Source organism: Belonocnema kinseyi, chromosome 6 (genome assembly GCF_010883055.1).
Source record: "Belonocnema kinseyi isolate 2016_QV_RU_SX_M_011 chromosome 6, B_treatae_v1, whole genome shotgun sequence".
Taxonomy (NCBI): Eukaryota; Metazoa; Arthropoda; class Insecta; order Hymenoptera; family Cynipidae; genus Belonocnema; species Belonocnema kinseyi.
Window position 1 is genome coordinate 62,572,580 of NC_046662.1, and position 19,326 is coordinate 62,591,905.

The following is a 19,326-nucleotide window of genomic DNA, read 5'->3' on the forward strand; positions in this document are numbered from 1 at the left end:
GGCGGTTTAAATATAAAGAGAATTCTTAACAAGTCCTATTAGGTGCCTCATTATGTAAAGGTTCTACCACATGATTCTCTTTACAGAACCGGAAAATTGATGTATTACACATGAGAAACTACGCTAAAAGGTTAATTTTTAATTAAAAAGGACGTATTTTAACCAGATCAGTTGAATCTTTGTCAAAAACAGATTACTTTAACAAAATAATTGAATTTCCAACCAAATAATTGATTTTTTAATAAAACAGTTTAATTTCCACCACACAGTTAAATTTTCATCCTGCAAAGATTAATTTTTCAGAAAAATTTAAACTTTAGACCTAAAAAGATGACTTTAACAAAATAGCTAATTATTCAAAAAACTTATTTTGTCCAAAACAACAAATTATCTATATTAAGTTTAACTTTTTTATATTGAATATAATTCTGTTGTCAAACATTTTACTTCTTCTTGTGTAATTTTTCTATAAATTTAAACTTTTCTGTTTCAAATGGTAATATTCGCGATTAAACGAAAAACGATGTGCCTTTTCAAAGAAAGCCTAAAGAAAATTTGGAGATCTTTTTAAAATAAACGATTTCTTTAATTAATATTTGATCGCATCTCAAGAACTTTTGGTAAAAAATTAAAATTTTTGTCAATGGTATTTTTCACAGGCAAAAAAACCTATGTTTCTTAGCAAAGAACCAATCTAAAGCAAATTTCGAGATCTTTTTATTATGAACAAATTCTTTACTTAAAATTTGTTCGTATCTCGAATAGTTTTGATGGAAAATATAATTGTTTATTGTTAATAACATTTTTCATAGCTTAAACAAAAACCATTACTCTTATCAAAAAATAGTTGTAAGAAAATTTTCTAATCTTTTTGGTCAAAATCTTTTCGTATCTAGTATAGTTTTACCGAAAATCGGAATTTGTATTTTCAATAATATTATTAATGATTAAAACATAAACTATGGGTTTTATCAAAAAAACGTTCAGAGAATTTGGCGAAAATCAATAGGTTCAAAAATGAAATCGTTAAATTTCCAATTCAAAAAACTTTTTTGAAACAAAAATACACCAATTTTAAACCAGTTGAGTCCAACCAAAAAGATGAGCTCTCAACAGAATAGATTGCTTTTCTACCCGAATTACGAATTTTTAACTTAAATAAAGTTTTCAACCAAAAATAGAACTGTGAAAATTTTAGTTCTAAAAATTTATTATTGTGCACAAAAAATTAATTTTCTAACCAAAAAGATGAATTTTCAACAAAAAAGTCAAGTTTTCAAACCAAAAATTCATGTTTTAGAAAATAGCTGACTTTTAAATCCAAAAGAAGAATTTTATACAGGAACGTTAATTTGAAATCAAAAAAGATGCATTTTCAACCTAATAGTTGAACTTTTAACTTAACCTAGAATTATTACATTTTTATTAAGAAAATTTAATTTTAACAAAAAAGAAACAATAATTTTCAACCATTTTAATTCAATCGAAAATGTAATAGTTAAGTTTTCAGACGAAAAATTCATTTTTAGCGAAAAAGAAATCAAATTTTGAACTAAATAAAATTATTTTAAAATTAAACTGAATCTTTAACAAATGCACTTTTGACAAATTATTTCAACTTTTAACCAAGCATTTAAAGTTTCAAGCAAAAAGATAAATTTTCTACCAAGAAGATTAATGTTCAGCCAAAAATGTTGATTTTTCTTAAAAAAAGTTCATTTTATTCCAAGTGGTTAAATTTTTGTCAAACAAATAATTTTTAACTAAATACTTTTCTTTTCTACCAAACAGTTGAATTTTCATTTAAAAATATAAATTTTCAACAAAAAAGTTCATTAATAACCAAATATTTAAATTTTTAACCAAAATGATCCGTCTTTAACCTAAATAGTACAATTTTTATAAAGCAGTTAAACCCTAATTCAAAACGCTGGATTTTAAAACAAAGAATTTTAATACTTAACAAAGAGGTAACAGTTTATAATTGAAAAAACGTATTTTAACTTGTAATAAAAAAAGTTAAATTTAACCAAAAAAGATTAATCGATAACAAAATAGTAGAGTCTTTAACATAAGGATATTATTTTTTAATTAAAGAGTTGCAGTCTTAAGACAAAAATATGAATTTTAAACCAAGAAGATTAATTTTCTACCAAATATTCTACTAAGTAGACGAATTTTCTAACTAGAAAAGATCAATTATCAATCTTTTTAAACCGAATATTTACATTTCTTGTTCAAGAAATTAGTTGTGAACCAAAAAATAACGAATTTTCAATAAAAGAATTAAATTGTAAATTAAAGAAATGTATTTTCAACTAAAATAATGAATCTGCAGCAACAAAATAATTTTTCATACAACAATGGAACATTTCATCAACTATTCAAATTTTCAACCCAAAAGGCAATAGTAAAATTATCAGTTAATAAAATGAATTTTTAACGAAAATTGAAACGAATTAAAAAAAATGCAATTTTCTACCAAAGAGATTAATTAAAAAAGAAGGAATTTTTAGCAAACTGATTCAGATTTCCAACAAGAAATTGAATTTTGCACCAAAAAATATGATATTGAACAATATAGTTTGATTTTCAAAAAAATAATTATATTTTCAACCAAATATGTAGTAGAATTTTTGACCAAACGAATTAAGTTTAAACCAAAAGTATAATAGTACATTTTTGAACCAAAAGGAATAATTCTTAACGAAAATAGTTGGACTTTCATAAAGAATTGAGACATTAGAGTAGAAAATGAAAAAAGGAAAAGTTTTTTTGAAAAAAAAGGAAAAAGAGACAAAATCTTTAAAAAAAGGCGGAAATATTAGAATCGGGGAAAGCATGTGAAGTCTGAGTTGATTTTTAAATTTATTAGCATATTTTTGAACTGTACCATAGGAGAGCCTATCGCAAATTTTGTTAAAATTTATTATCAGGAAAAGTAATAGAAGTTATCTAAGTTCGTAATATTACTTCCACTAAATCATAAATTATTTCCCCACAAAATTATTAATCGATGACCCTGATAAGTGCTCTCATTGGTATTAATATTATGAAGGAACAGTAGACTAGAAAACTGGATACTAAATTTAAGTCAATTTAAACTTCTCAAAACGCTAAAATGAAGACATATGGAGACTCATGGGAGTTTATGAATACAAATGATGATGATAAAAGTGCGCACTTGCTTTTGGATGTGGCTAAAATTCCTCAAGGCAGTGGCGTCACTATTGTCACTACTTTCTTTCATATGACTCACAAGACATTTCCGTTAGCACGCATTCTGTAAGATAAGACATAGAGTGAGATTTTTAGGGCGCTGGAGCGAATGGATGACCCGGAAACGCGAATCTGAATTAATAGTCTTAGGTGATTAAATTTGTATTTTCTTGGAAGCTCCTTTAGTCTATTATAAGGCATAAAACTTTGAGTGAAGACAAATATAATTATGCTAATCTCTGACCACTTACCTGCATTACAGTATTCAGAAAATTATTTCCGTGAAGAAGAATCTTAGATTATTTCTATTTTTTGTATTTTGATTTGTCATTCAATCAAACTTTTAGAAAAGTATCAATAAGTTATTTAAATAAGTATAAATTAAATTAGGTGAGGCTACTTTCGTAAGCTTGAAAAAAGCAGCAGAATGAAAAACATCTGTGGAGGTTATTTCGACATAAATTTTGTTCTGCTCTACTTTCTTCAAGTGCTTTTAGAGTAATGGTTGAGCATATTTTGAAATATTCTAATGCTTTTTGTGAGAACGAAAGTCTTTCCTTTATGCTTAGTAGCAAGAAAAGACATACTTATTTTATCAAAGCAGCATCATTGTTGTCAATTTTGTGAAAGAAAATGAAGAAGTGTGAATATGAATTGCAGAGAATACAAAAATGATTATCCTTTATGAATAATCATGCAGGAAACAACAATCTTTTATTTAAGATTTTGAAACAGAGATTATTTTGGTTTAAACTTACAATTCCAGTCCACAGCTAAACATATAAAATTTAAATAACTCAGTTTTAAAGTTCTGTACATTCATCTTCAGCTACATACAAAATCGATTCAAATTAAAAATTTCTGCAATTTAAAAAGATGATTTGTTTTAGAATTTTTGTTATAAACCAAAATGTAATAGATCAGTCATATCAGGCATCATTTTTAAAAGTTATTGTTTCGTTTTGGGAGATGACTTTCATTTAATTTCAGCACATGGAAACCCCCAACAAATAACTTTGTGAAAATAACGGTATCGGCAGCTAAACGCCGATAATAATTTTAAGAAATGTAAATAGTTCCTTATCCTCTAATTGCGGAACAATCTCCATTTTCTTTATTTACCCTTACGGCTTTTAAATTTGATAGGGTACGGCGCGGATTATTTAGCAATTAAATTAGGAGCTTGGGAGTTGGTGTAGGCGTTGGCGTATGGAAACGAAAATTGAAAGTCACCCGCGTCATCTGGATAGAACAGTATAAGACAAGAGCTCACGACATTGTTTTTCTTGGTCGGGCCGCAGGATGAAATTGAATTCCGTCATGCAAACACTCATATACACATATGTACAGAAATATATGTGGATGTGTATATACGAAGATACATTACAAACGAGAAGCAATGCCGAACGAGGAGCGAATCGATGTCAGCCCAGCATCGGTGGTACCGTTACGTTTAAATGTATGAGCTAGTTGCTTGGTCAAAAGTGGGTCACAGTTACAGCCTAATGTACCCACAACCAGCTGTTAGTAGTTCCTCAGCTTTAACTTGTCATATTCACGGCTCAATTAGCCGTTATCCCTTTTTAAATTTTTTTTTACCGAAACCCCTGATGCACATACCGAAGATCCAAGCACCATGAAACCTGGCATACCTGACCCAGGCTGAAGACACCGTCGGATACACTTATGTCAAATAATGTACATTTGTCACCATATGAATAAATTTTTACTAAATGATTCACTTTATTGTATTTTGGTACTTTCAGACTAGACCTAAATTTCATAAAATTTTTAGTGTAGGTGCATTTTGTTTTCAATCTTATGAATGAACTCTGATAACCCACTTCCGTAAAATACATCTGTTCAAAGAATAATAAAACATACATGCTCCCTATAGCCGTTAAACAGTTAAGATATAGCGGAAATAAGAAAAGAAAATTGTAGTTCTACTTCTTCGAAGATCGAGTTACATTAACATTACGATTGAGGGGAATTTGCACGTTATTCCGAGAACCTGTCGGTAATCAAGACGAAGCGTAAAGATAAAAGCGATCGTAAGACAAAATAAACCCACTAGTGTTAAGTGTTACGCTGCAGGGAATGTACTTACGCATAAAGAATGAACCTCGAGAAACAGGCCTTAGTGAAAGAGGATCCTTGAGAGAAATACGGAAGTTTCTTTTCAGAGATTAGAAACAAGCGATCCAGAAAGAAAAACACATCGTTTATCATACATTATTCAGAATGAGATTCCAACAGCCTATTATAAAACCGATACTTTCCTTTCTAAATCGACAACATAACACTTTAGACCAAACTTAAATAAATATCGAAAATCACACAATTTTATTTAATATTACTTAAGAAAAATAATTCAATTCAATTCCTCATTCTATTTTCCTAATAAATCGACTTTATTAAATCCCTTCTTTAGCTTCTTAAATCAACATATGAATTGCCCGTAAATGAATACAAAGGAGCCAGATAGACTGGATGTCTATTGTGGCAAGTCCAATAATAGGTAGTCAAAAGGGAACAATACATTGCTACCTGAATAAATGGCCACATAAGGTCCCCTCCTTTCTTCAAAATTTCGCCTTCATTTTTCGTGCTGTCAGACACGTTCATAATAATTTATGGGTTTGCTAAAAAGATTGAAAGAATACACAACTAACAGAATAAAATTACTTAAAAAATGATATAATGAATATCATTATTAAAATATTTTCTTTTTTAGCAGGTACTGGAAGAAATATCAGACACTTGCCCTGCGTGTCGACAAGAACCGGAGAGACGGGAACGTGTATGTTCGCATTCACCTGCGCAAAAGCAAATGGAACTCATCTGGGCACCTGCATCGACCGCTTCTACTTCGGAAGTTGTTGCAAGATCGAGCAAGAACCTGATGACGTTTTCCCTCAGGATAACACGATCGAAGATGGTCCCTTGCCTCCTCCCAAACCACTTTTCACCTCAACCCTCAGCTCAATCGAGAGCAACGAGATCCCATCCTACTTTACGAAACCTAAGCCAATTTTAGAAAAAAGGCCTGCTCCATCTAGTCCCAGCACTCAAGGGATCGAAACCACAACTTCTAGAATTATAGAAACAATCTCATCAATTAAACCACAAAAAGTGACGTCAAAGAAACCCATTATTTATACAACGACAGAATCCGTTGGACTCTCTACCTATCAAACGGTACAAGATGCCTCTACTAGTGGCATCCAAAGTCGACCAAGCATTGCTACGAGTCGGCCTTCCACACCCAGTATTGCAAAACCATTTACTAGTGAAAAACCACCTAGTAGTGGTAAACCTGCCACTGTAGGAAAACCGTCGAGTACCGGAAAACCTTCAAGTACTGGGATACCTTATAGTACTGGAAAACCTTCTAGTACTGGAAAACCTTTTACGAGTGGAAAACCTAGTACAACGACGATAGATACAACGATTCCTTCGAGACGTCCTTCTTTACCACCTACTTTCCCAACTAAACCTTCAAGTTCTAGTTATCCATCTACAACTGGTTTGTCAACTTTTGGTTCAAGTTCTGGTTCTACAACCTTTAGTTCTTCACCAACCTCTGATTCATCTACCAGTGGTTCCACAGCAACAGTTGGTCCTTCATCAACCTCTGGTTTTGCATCAACTACTGATTCTTTATCGACCTCTGGTTCCACTGCATCCTCCGTTCCTTCCTTAACATCTGGTTCAACATCATCCTTTGGTTCTTCATCAACTCCTAGTTCTTCGGCAACACTTTCCACTTCATCACTTCCCTCGTCAACTTCAACTTCTACCTTCACTCTTCCTCAAAGACCCACCATCATCGACATTACCAGCCCACCTTCGAAACAGAATCTCACTGAAACTACTGAAACAATAGCTGCATCAACGAAGCCAGTAGACTCCACAACAAAGTCTCCTTTACTCACCTCAACAACTTCAAGGATACCAGCAACCAGGTTCCCACCCAGAAACTCAACCACTAGTAAGCCAACAAGACCTGTTTCTTCTACAACAACCAAGAAACCTAGCTCGACATTGATTACAAAAAAACCAACAGTTGCGAGCACTTCTGATACCAAAAATCCCATTTCAGCGACTGTAAGACCTCTATTATCAAGCAGACCAACGCAGAGTAGTTCTACGAAACCAACTTCATCAACAAGGCCGACCAAACCCAAACCTACGAAACCTTATCCTTTAAGTACAAAAATTCCTCCGACTAGTGGAAAACCCACTGAGACTGAAACTATACCTTTTGGTGGCTTCAAACCTACGAAGGAACCTATAGTTGATAAGGTAATGAAAACTATTGGAATAAGATTATAAAAACGTACATTTTTGGTTTTCTAGTTTATAAATAAATTTTCTTCTTATACTTCTGCTGTTTTAATTAACTAAAAATGAACTTTCAGATTCCACCCAAAACAACTACCTCAAAGCCAATTACTACCACCAGGCCTAAAGCTCCAGCTAAGCCTACAAAGCTCAGTTCATCAAAACCAAGTTCATCAAAGCCTTTACCAAAACCCAGTTCACCAAAACCTATTTCAGTGAAACCCGGTTCAACAACAGGAATTCCAACCACGACTACTACCACTACAACTACTACTACCACAACTACTACAATGAGAACTATTGTGAAGACAACAACCGAGAAAACGAAACCAACTAACGCCACTCCATCTGGTATTACATCAACCACACCTTCCACTACATCGCCAACACCGGATTCGACAACAAAGGCACCTATTTCAACAGCTTCTACTGAATCCAACATTTATATTCCCTTGAATATTTCCACCTCTACGAATCAAATTTTACCACCAAAGAAACCTGAAGGCGAATCACAACAGACGATTCATGGACCTGGTTTGGTAACTTGGTCCTCAAACTTGGATGAAACTACGACATACAAAATTCCAGAAGCTTCTTCCACTAGTGAACGTAAGCTTCTTCTCAAACTTTAAAATCTTCTGTAGTAAATGTTTTTTGAAGAAATCATAAATAATTAAGACATACCAAGAAAAATTAGAAAGTACAGTTTCCATCATCTATTATGAAGATAGTGGCCGTTTTGTTCTACAGAATATTTAAAGATATAAAAAAATTAATTCAAATCAGAAAGTTAGTACCAATTTTGGTGACCTGATTCTTTTTACCACTAATAATTAATTTATTTTAGAACCTACTGAAACGGAATGGGCACCAATTACAACACCTGATGGTTGGGTTATCATTCATTCTCCTACCACTGAAAAGGCAGAAGCAAGTTCACCTACAACACCAAAACCAATTGTAGCAACAACTAGTGTTCCATTCTTTCCAAGTGAGTGCATGTACTAAACCTGAAAAGGCACTATTATTGATTATAATTATCATTCTTTAAAAATTATAATTCTTCGAATAAACCTGCTAGAATTTATATATTTGAAAGTATGACAGAATTACGAGCTGAAATTACAAGTATGACCTACTACAAACAGAAAATCTTCTCTATAAAGTTGCTCATAAAGTCATGAAGCTTACTGTAAGCGTAAAATAGCGGAAGTAGTTGTTCTTAAGTATCATCTTTCGTATCTCGTTAATTAACTCCTAGCTCGGATTTTCAGCTAATCCCGTAACGGACATCCCAACTGCCGGCACTTTTATCACGACTCGACCAGTCATACCAACAAGTTTATCCTCCATTGCTACTGTCAGCGTATCCACTGAATCACCTCAAACAATTATACCAGCAATCAACATGACTGATTACAAGCAAGGTTTGTTGATTTTTGTCATAAAAAGCAATCATGAACAATATTTACACAGGAACATTATTATACGTGGCAGAAACATTGATATTAGTCGATTTGACATTGAACAATTTTGATGACATAATTTAAGAAATTTTTTAAATTTGGAAGACAATAAGTTTGAAATGTTCAATTAGGAATATTTTCAAATAAAAATCATTAGATTCTGAATGCATAGTTTTCAAACGGATTAATTTCCGAGCGTAAATTTGAATAATTATTTTATTTTTATTTTTCATTGCCTAAGTTGTAAAGCTATAGATCTAAGAACGTCCAATTTTTAGTGCTACTACGAAATTTCTCAATTTTGTAGGATTTCATTAGTTTGAAATTAAAAGGATGAAAACATAAATTGTAAACTGTTTCTTTATACAATTTTAAAAGCCTCAAATTTTTAATTTAGAAATATTTCAAATTTTACATTGAACGATTATAAACTCTTCAAATTCAAAATTATTCATTTTTTAAAGCTTTGTATTTGAAATTGGACAATCATAAAATAATTTAATTGACTAATTTTTGGTTTTAAATTAAAAGTACTGAAATTATTTTATTTTTTAAGCCTAAATTAAAAAATTGTTCAATTTTGTTCACTTTCATTCTAAAAGTGTGCATTAAAAAAATCTTCTCATTTGTTAATTGTCTGCTTTCAGAATTTTAAATTATCATAAAAAATAAAATATAGTTATTTCAGATCTGAAACATCAGATGTCACTTTATGGGCTAAGAAAATAAGTATAGATAGATTTAATTAAAAAGAAAAGGGCAAATTATAATTCCATTTATATATTCAGTGTTTATTTGTCTTCTAATTATATTTTCAATGTAATTCAGTTTCAAAATTCCCTAAGTTTTCCCGAGTCAATTTTTTCCTTTTTACATTCATAATATTTAAATACTGGCATTTTAATACTGAAACATATTTTTATATAAAATCTTTTATAAATTAGAGAAAAATTTTGAATAAAAAGGAGGAATCTTTAACAAAAAACTTACATTTTTTACTAAACTATATGTCTTTAATAGTGAATAGTTCAATTAAAAAAATAATAAAGTTTTTAACCAAACAATAGGATTTTTAAGCATAAGAATGAACTTTAAACAAAAAACTGAATTTTCAATCCAAAACAATGAATTTTAAAACTAACAATCGTTGAATTTTTAAAATAAAAGGTTGAATATTTTCGAAAACAGTCAACTCTCAGACCCTCAAAGTTAGATTTTTAACATAAAGTTAATTCTTAGCCAAGAAAGATGAAATTTCAAACATATAATTAAATTTTGACCAAATAGTTTAATTTTCAGCATATAATAATACATTTTCGAACACACCATTTTTTAGCCAAACAGGAATTTGCAACCAAATGATTAAAATTAAAAAATAAATACATTTTTCACAAAATTGTTTAACTTTTGACTAAATAGTGGAATTTTCAACGACAATTTTTTTACCGAACAGTTGCATGTGCAACTGTTTAGTTAAATTTTCCCAAGAAGATGAATTCCTAACAAAAAATGTAATGATAATTTTAAAATAAATAATTAATAAACAATAATAATCAATATGTAATCGATGTAATTATTTATATAAAAAACTAATTTTCAGAAAAATATATAATTTTCAATTAAAGATTTCAATTTTCAACAAAATAATACTCATTATATTTTTTAATAACAATGAATTGACATAATAAATTCGACTATACTGTAATTTGACAAACCTGACAATAATATTTGAATTATAAATGTTATTGAAATTATACAAAGACGTAATAACCATTTTAAAATGATTTTTGCAAAAAATTTATAATTTTTGAAACTTAAAAATTTCCCAAAGGTGTAGCCGAAACATCGAAAAGTAAATTGCAAATAAAAACTTTCTGTGGCAATAAATACAAATTTTGAACTGATTGTGTGCCCAGAAGAAAAACGTTTTCATTTTGTCCCTTGCGAATTTATTTCCTTTGTACTTGAATATTAATCTTTAATCATTTTTAACATAGAATCTTTTATTGTCGGCATAAACAATTTCAAGTTGAAATGAAAAAATTTCAATAAAATTCTCTGACTTCCCTGATTTCCAAGATTGATACTGAGAAAAAAAACAGCTACCATGTTTTCTCCCTTACAAATCAAGAAAGGCCTCAAGAATCCCTAATTTTTATAGAAATATAAAAAGAAAAATCATATAACACACAGAAAAAATTTTCGAAAAAAATTGTGTTTTGGACAAACATGAAAATTTTGTTGACTGAAAAAAATGGTTGATTGAACAATATATTTGATTAAACCAACAATGTTTTGTTGTTGAATCGACTACATGCTCTATATAACAAAATATTTAGTTAAAACAACCCAAAAAACAACCCAAAAGATTTTGTTGAAACAATAGACAAATTTGGTTGTGTCCAACCATATTTTATGGTTGCACCAGCACATTTTTTTATCTAATCAAATCGTTTTCTAAATCTATCTATCTTTTAGATGTTATCCATAATCTTAGCTCTTTTTTGAAGTAGCTCTTTTTTATCAAGCCTTCTTACTAAGTATGAATCAATACTGATATTGACCGCAACAATAATTTAATTCGCCTCGGCAAAAGACCCCCAAAATTTTTTTGTTTAATCAAACAAACACTCAATCTAAGAAAATATTTGGTCAAAACAACCGAAAAATTTAGTTTAGTCAATAAACAAATTTGTTTGTTATATATAAACCATATTCTATTGTTGAACGAAGAATAATTTTGTTCATTAATGTTTGTTGAATTATTAATGTTTGTTGAATTTAGAAGCGAATCTTTAAAAACATAAACTCAAAAATAGAAAATTTCTTAAACAAATATTTACCAAAAGCCCTGAGGAAAAGTATGTTTCCAAAAATCAGTTAATAAAACTAAAATTTACAAACTTCGATATGTAACCGATTTGACTGCTTCTAAAAAGCCGATGCAACAAATTATTTGATTAACACAACCAAATTTTTTTGTTGAATTAAATAAAGATACCAATATTTCGTAGTATATATAAAACACATATTCTATGGTTGAATCAAAAAAAAAATTTAATTCAACCAAATCGTTTTCTGTGTTTATCTAACTTTTCAAAATGATCAAAAATCGTATATTTTTTAAAAGTAATAATCTACCTTCTTGCAATGTATAAATCAATGCTGATCTTAATCAAACCAATAATTTGATTTGACTCAACAAAAGAGCAGCTATCTGTGAAATGTTCGCAATGTCTTGGCGGTAAATCTTTAATGTCTGATGCCGCCGGGAAGGCGTCACAGAACAATTATATGTAAACACAATGCATCGGTCATTAAAAATCTCAGGAAAATCATTAAAAATCAAAGAAACCTGTTGGAAGGGGAGAAAAGATGGTACCGGTTCATCCAGTCCGATCGACTTATAACTACATACATATATATACATAGGCAGACTCAGCGCGTGGCCTTGTTCTCCAACATGGCCGCCGCTACCAGACACGCGAATTTATTGAAGGGCATGAATTCGACTATGTTTATCCTTGCAGTGTGTGGGAGGCGCCTCTTTCCGGAAGGAAGAATCGTGGGTGGAAATAACAGCTCATTCGGCAGGTGGCCCTGGCAGGTAAGAATTTTGGATTGTATTTTTTTACTCATTTTTTATTGACTCGCCATTATTACACCTGAATGACACACGAGATGTCTTGATCACTGGATATAGTTTTATTATAGTCACACAGCTGACAGGCAATCTGATTTGAAAATTCTAAAAAAAATTTCTTTTGTTTTAAAATATGTCTAAAAAGTAATTCTTGTTTTATTTTAAAAGGGGTAAATAATTGAATGAATAGGGTTTCGGATTCATATGGTGTGTTTTACAAATATTATTAAAAAGGTAAGGGATAAAAAAATGCTTTTACGTAAAAAAACTTTGAAAAATAGTTTAAGATGTTGAAAATAGAGTGCTGATTAGATATCATATTTCTGGAAAAGAAAAATTTTGATAAAGTAATTCAAACTATTTGTTGATAAAATTAGAATTTTTTCAAATCCATACACTATCTTTTAAATTTCTTCCTTTTTTTGAATAAATACTGCCTGCGTGAAATTCAATTTTCTATGTTTACATTTTTTTAAATACAAATTTAAGGCTAACAAATTCTTTCACTCCCAAAAATTATTTATGAAATAGAAGAAAAAATTTGGAAAATATTATGGAGTTCTTTCCGACCATTACTTGTAACAAAATAATCAATTTTTCTACTCTATGCTCGATAATATCTTCAATTTTTTTGTCATAAAAAATTTCGAGCATTCTTTATTCAATAAAAAATACATGTCAGGGGTGAAAACAATTTTTAGCATGAAATTTGTATTTTAAAAACCCTAAAAACTAAGAAAATTCATTTTCAGGCATAAAACGGCCTAGCGGAACCTCTTAACAATTTTTTAGAAATAAAAGAAAGCTTATAGCAGTATTTTTGCCCATAGTAATCTTATGAGTTTTTTGTGTATTTTTTAATTAGTTCGTATCAAAATTATTATAAATGCTTACAGAATAATAATCACTTTTTGAATATCCTCTAATTTTTATGTCATCCGGGGACAAAACATTTTTTCATTAATTTCATACTTTAAGAGTTTAATTTTCCCATCTAATTTTATTAATAATTAAAGATTATAGAATAATCTTTAAGACTAATAATATTCTTGAAAATAATATAAAATTTATTCTGTAACCTTGCTATTCTGCCACACAAAACTTATTTGCAATGAGTTATTTCGAAATTCAAAAATGATTTTTAATCAATAAAAAATACTGTTTGGTTTTATTTACAATATTTTGCACATCAAGATTATTTGTAAATATATAGTCTCAATAAATACACATCTAAGTTTGATGTTTTATTAAAATAAATGTATACAATTAACTATATCGTAAAAATATGAAGTAAATAAGAATGATTAGGATAATCGAAACAATGTGTTTATTTAACAAAAATAAATCTTAAATAAAACCTAAGGGTGCGAAAAATTTAATTTTATTATTAAATGATACAAATCAAATTATATTATCCATATCTAAAGCGTCGAAATACATATCTAAAAGTTCTATTTTCTGGTACAAAATATCGTGACAGGTTTATACAAAAAGATTAATATTGAATACAAAAAATCATAATTATGATTTTATTTATTATAATTACTTATTAAATCAATTTATTATATTATCGATTTAGCTTCACATGATTCGATAATTTTCTGACTAAAAAATCTTAATGCATTTGTCTCCGATAAATAAAAATGTAATTGCAAGATTTTACCAATTCGTTTTCTTAACTGATTACTTCTAAAATTTAAGTTATCATTCGATTACTTTTCGGGATTTAAAAAGTGTCAATGACTCACTAATCCCTTTTTACACTTCTTGTGTGGCATGCTCTTATTATTGAATAGATACCTATCTTTGGTTTAAAGTATTATACAAAATTATATATTATATAAAGTATTATATAAAATCATTTTTAGAGTAGATAATTCAAGTTCATTCAACATTTTAAACTCTATTTTCTACTCTACCTCATTTCTGAACCAATTTTTATTATATTCCCATGGATTTCTATTTATATTTTTCAATCAAGATTTTTCATACATATGATAGAGTTAAATTTAATTTTTTTTTTATTATTAATACAATTTATAATTTTAATCCTATTTCAGTTTTGTTTGTAAAATAGGATTTTATTCAATAACATTTTAAAACCAGATATATTCAATTTTGTTATAATTTGAAAGAGATTTGTGGTGGAAAGTCACGTATCGCATATGACGGTTTTAAATGAACATTTTCGCCAACTCGCTTCTCTATAACTAATTTCCTTCAAATGCGACAAATAAATTTACAAAACGTTTTAAATTCAGTTTGACTGATAGAATTTAAACATCATATTATATAAAAACATGATACAACTTCATTGTCAGAATTAAAAAGAATTTTACATTTCTGATAAGGATACTCATAAGTGATTATGTAACTTTATGCAAACATGACCATTTATTTATTAATTGTTTTTGTTTTTGTAGATTTCACTTCGTCAGTGGAGAACTTCAACATATCTCCATAAATGTGGTGCAGCTCTGCTGAATGAAAATTGGGCAATCACAGCTGCTCACTGCGTGGAAAAGTGAGTTTAATTTTTACATTCAAATCCTAAAATAATTTTTTCTAACAGTGATCTTATGGATTTTTGTTTATTTTTTTTTTGTATCTTTTATATTATGAATCATGATCACTGAATTCCTCGTGAAATATTGCTACAAAAATACATTTTTCATTCTTATTCCAGCACCTTTCATGCAAATTGGTATAAAATGTTTAATAAATTGTCAAAGTGGTTTTAAGACAGGAAAGACAAGAGAAAATATTTCAAGCACAGCAAAATATATTTTAAGGTGATATATTTATTTTTAAAGAAAAGGTCTTCTCGGTAATTGGCTACTGAGATCGTTGATTAAAAAGCGAACTGCAATTTACACTTTCATCAAGATATCTTTGTACAAAATTAGCACACAATAATCCTCTCAAATTGAATTCTTTAAACATCTGCAAAATTAGCATAATATAATCCTTTGAAATTTATCTTATTCGACCAGCAAGATTCTCACCTTTAACCTCATTTGTAAAAAAAAATTAATGTAAAATTTAAGAATCTTTATTATAACTGAATAAGAAATAGTATAAATAAAAAAGAATATAGAGTAAGGGAACCTACTTAATTTCTTTTTCCTTTAACGTTAGATCAAATTTTTATTTTATTATCTGAAGAAAATATTTGAAACTGTCAAAAATGAAAAAATGGCTTCGGTTTTATTATAAATTAAAAAAAAAATGATTTTCTTATAAAATGCAACTTAAGCGTTTTTTATGAGTTGGAGAGAATATAAATATTAATTTAGAATAATTATTGTCTCCGTAGTTTTCTTTTCTGGTAAACCACTGCTTCACGCTAAAAAAAAAGAATACAAAATTATTATTTTCAATTTTTTTTAAATTTTAGACTTTTGAAATCGAAGGTAAAGAAAAATTTTAATGTAAAAATGTTATATTCAAACGCTAAATAGTTTAAATATAGAAAATTAAAGCTTTTAATACTTTTCAGCTAAAAATTTTGTAATTAAATGCCGTATTTTGTTTTACATTCTTAGAAATCGCTTCAAATTTTAAATTAATTTTGCAATTTTTTCGAAACATTCAAATATCTTTTAAAATTATTTAAATATTTTTAAAGTTCTGAAAAATTAGAAAAATTGCCTTTGAATGTTACAGATTCCTTTTTGACTATATTAGAAGCTTTAAATTGTGAATATACTAATTTTAAGTTGTTTAAAAATTGAAAAAAGTTTATAAATTTCAATCGGGCGTTTACATTTGTTAAATTACTAAGGCTATCGAATTTAACAAACTCATTTATGATCGTTAAATTCTGTAAGTTGTCTAATTTTGAATAGATTCAGAATTAGTTTACAAAATGTATTATCAAAGAGTTTTAAATACTCAAACTACAGTTCAATTGAAAAAGCATTACATAATTTATAATTACGATTGATCAACTTACCAAGCTTCTTATTAATAATTTTCATGTTCGAACACTTTTAACTTTTAATTGTCTAAATCTTCACGTCTTCATAACTGCATCTAAAAATGATTAAAAATAGACACGTGCCCTTAAAAATGAAAAGCTAATCTTAGAAATGTTTAAAGTAAAATATTTTAAAATTACGCATCAAAAACTAAATGATTCCAGAATTGAAAAAGACAACAATTTACCTTCAACATAATAAAAAAGTTTAGGTAGAACTTGTACTTTAATTTTGTGATATTTTCTAATTTTATCTAATCAGTTATTAGATAGATTTTTCCTCTAAAAATATTTACGAAATCGTAGTAAAGAAAATTGACTGTTATTTCCCGGCCTTTTTGGTGTTTCTATTATTTTCAAGTTTAAAAATACTTTATGATTACATTAAAGTAGACTTAAAGTTACTTGTTGGATTAATTATATTGTAAATAAAAATACATCTAAACTTAACTAAAGGTAACTCTAGAAGCAGATTTAATTAGTATTATGACATTAAAAATTATTTTTTATGTGGCCAAAATTCAATATTTTTCATCAGATATAAAAAATTTTAATTTTTGAAGAAGGATTTAAATAATCTTTACGCTTCCTATCCCGTTCTTCCGCATGTGTATTTATATAATAATTTTTAACTCAGCTATTTTTTTTATTCAATTTTTAATTTTTTAAACTTATTACACGCGTTTTGGAATGCACTTTCAATATATTAACAGAAAAAAAATTTGATTAAAAAAATATTATTAAATTGTTGTTACTGTCTTGCAAATCGAGAAAAACTGAGAAAATTCAATATAATTTTTATTGTAGTTTTGTAAATTTGGTAAATTTGAGCCGTAATAAATTGAACAATGTGTATTATTAAAAAGATATCTTTCTCTACTTTCAGACGAAAAAAGATAAAAAGCGAATTAAAAATGGCTGAGTAATGAATTATTATATACATATATCTACAAATATAATATAATAATATAATATCTACATATATCACAAAATTGTTTCTTGACCATAAAATCAGATTTTTGAGGTGTATAAAAATTTTCGCGTACGGCAATTTTTTTTAGTTCCAATCGACCTAAAATATCTAGTTCATCCCGTAAAAATTGTATTGTCCTTGCAAAAACTTCGCCATGGCCCCAAATGGGCCCTGACCTGGCAGTCCTAAATTTGGCCATATCGGGGCATGCTTTTCGTTCCCTATCAGGGCCAGTCAGGAAAATTGTTGAATGCGTTATTTTTATATCCCCTGTTTTTATTCTTACACTTATGGTGATAAATTCGAATAGGAAAAGAAGATTTTATGTTAACGATTTGGTTTGCACCCAAATATTGACAATAGAATATTTTTGTTTTACAGTGTGCCTCCCAGCGACTTGTTATTACGAATCGGTGAACACGATTTAGCAAACGAGAGTGAACCTTATGGATACCAGGAAAGAAGGGTACAATTGGTCGCCAGTCATCCCCAGTTCGATCCACGAACATTTGAATATGATCTTGCCCTCTTACGTTTTTACGAACCAATTGAACCATTCCAACCAAATATATTACCCATCTGCTTACCAGATAATGATGAGAACTACGTCGGTCACACTGCCTACGTTACCGGATGGGGAAGAATATATGAAGGTAACATTGATCATTTGTTTATTTATTTTCATTGAAAAAATGATACTATAGATAAGAAAAAATACTTTTTTCGTAAAATACTTAATCAATTTTTCTTAACTCTTCTATATTAGATGGTCCGCTGCCGTCGGTACTACAGGAAGTCCCAGTACCAGTGATAAACAACTCAGTCTGTGAATCAATGTACAGAACGGCCGGTTTTATAGAAAACATTCCCCATATTTTCATTTGTGCCGGCTGGCGGAAAGGAGGGTTTGATTCTTGCGAGGTAATTTTTAATTTTGATTACTTTTTTCCCAATGGAAATATTTTATTTACATTTTTAGGGTGGGGATTTCTTTATTTATTATACCAGAATTCAAAACGCCATGTGATGTTTGAAAGGTATTCTTTACTCAGAAAAATATTTGGCTTGGATCAAAGAACCCGTTTCTTTAATATATTTTTTTAATTCAACAAAAACATCTTCAAACAGAACAAATGTATTTAAAATTAAAGAAAAACATAATAAATTATCACAGATAAAAATGCCGCATATAAAATTTAATTAAAAGAAAAATGTCATTGAAATAAAAAAGAAAATCTATGAACTAAAGAAGGTTTTTTGCCAAAAAAGAAATTCATTTAAATCAAACAAAATTTTCTTCAACTAAAAGCTGATTAATACTTTTTTAGATTCAAAAAAGAATTTTCTTTAAATGGAAGAATCTTTATTCTAAGATTTTTTATCAAAATTAAGTATGAACATTCAGTATTTCGATAGGATCGAATTCTAAAATACAAATTCTAAACGCATTCAGAGTTTTTATAATATATAATATATAAAATCATTGTTTTCGAAAACCTAAATGGCTTTTCATTTCTGGAAGTTTTTTTTAAATCTTAAATTAAAATGTTTGGTAATTAAATCTAGAAATGGTCCCTTTTAATAAGAAAAAAATAGAAGACCTTGTACGATTAAAATGAAACTTCAAAATCATCTCATAAATTATTCAAAATATTACACATATTTTGTTGTTAGTGCTTTTAGCTTAAAATTAGTATTT

At 28.6% G+C, this 19,326-nt stretch overlaps 1 protein-coding gene across 3 annotated transcripts in view; it reads left to right on the top strand.

The window, feature by feature from the left end:
- Window positions 1-19,326, top strand: part of LOC117174616 (serine proteinase stubble) — a 59,716-nt gene that overhangs the window by 33,951 nt on the left and 6,439 nt on the right. The window contains exons 3-11 of one of the 3 annotated variants that reach the window (XM_033363864.1): window positions 5,957-7,213; window positions 7,325-7,527; window positions 7,644-8,175; window positions 8,414-8,557; window positions 8,841-8,993; window positions 12,563-12,639; window positions 15,099-15,199; window positions 18,009-18,280; window positions 18,394-18,548. In XM_033363864.1, coding sequence (XP_033219755.1) covers window positions 5,957-7,213; window positions 7,325-7,527; window positions 7,644-8,175; window positions 8,414-8,557; window positions 8,841-8,993; window positions 12,563-12,639; window positions 15,099-15,199; window positions 18,009-18,280; window positions 18,394-18,548 — 2,894 coding nt within the window. Of the gene's footprint in view, window positions 1-5,956; window positions 7,528-7,643; window positions 8,176-8,413; window positions 8,558-8,840; window positions 8,994-12,562; window positions 12,640-15,098; window positions 15,200-18,008; window positions 18,281-18,393; window positions 18,549-19,326 lie in introns of all 3 variants that reach the window. The other 2 variants (XM_033363861.1, XM_033363862.1) reach the window with 2 other exon arrangements.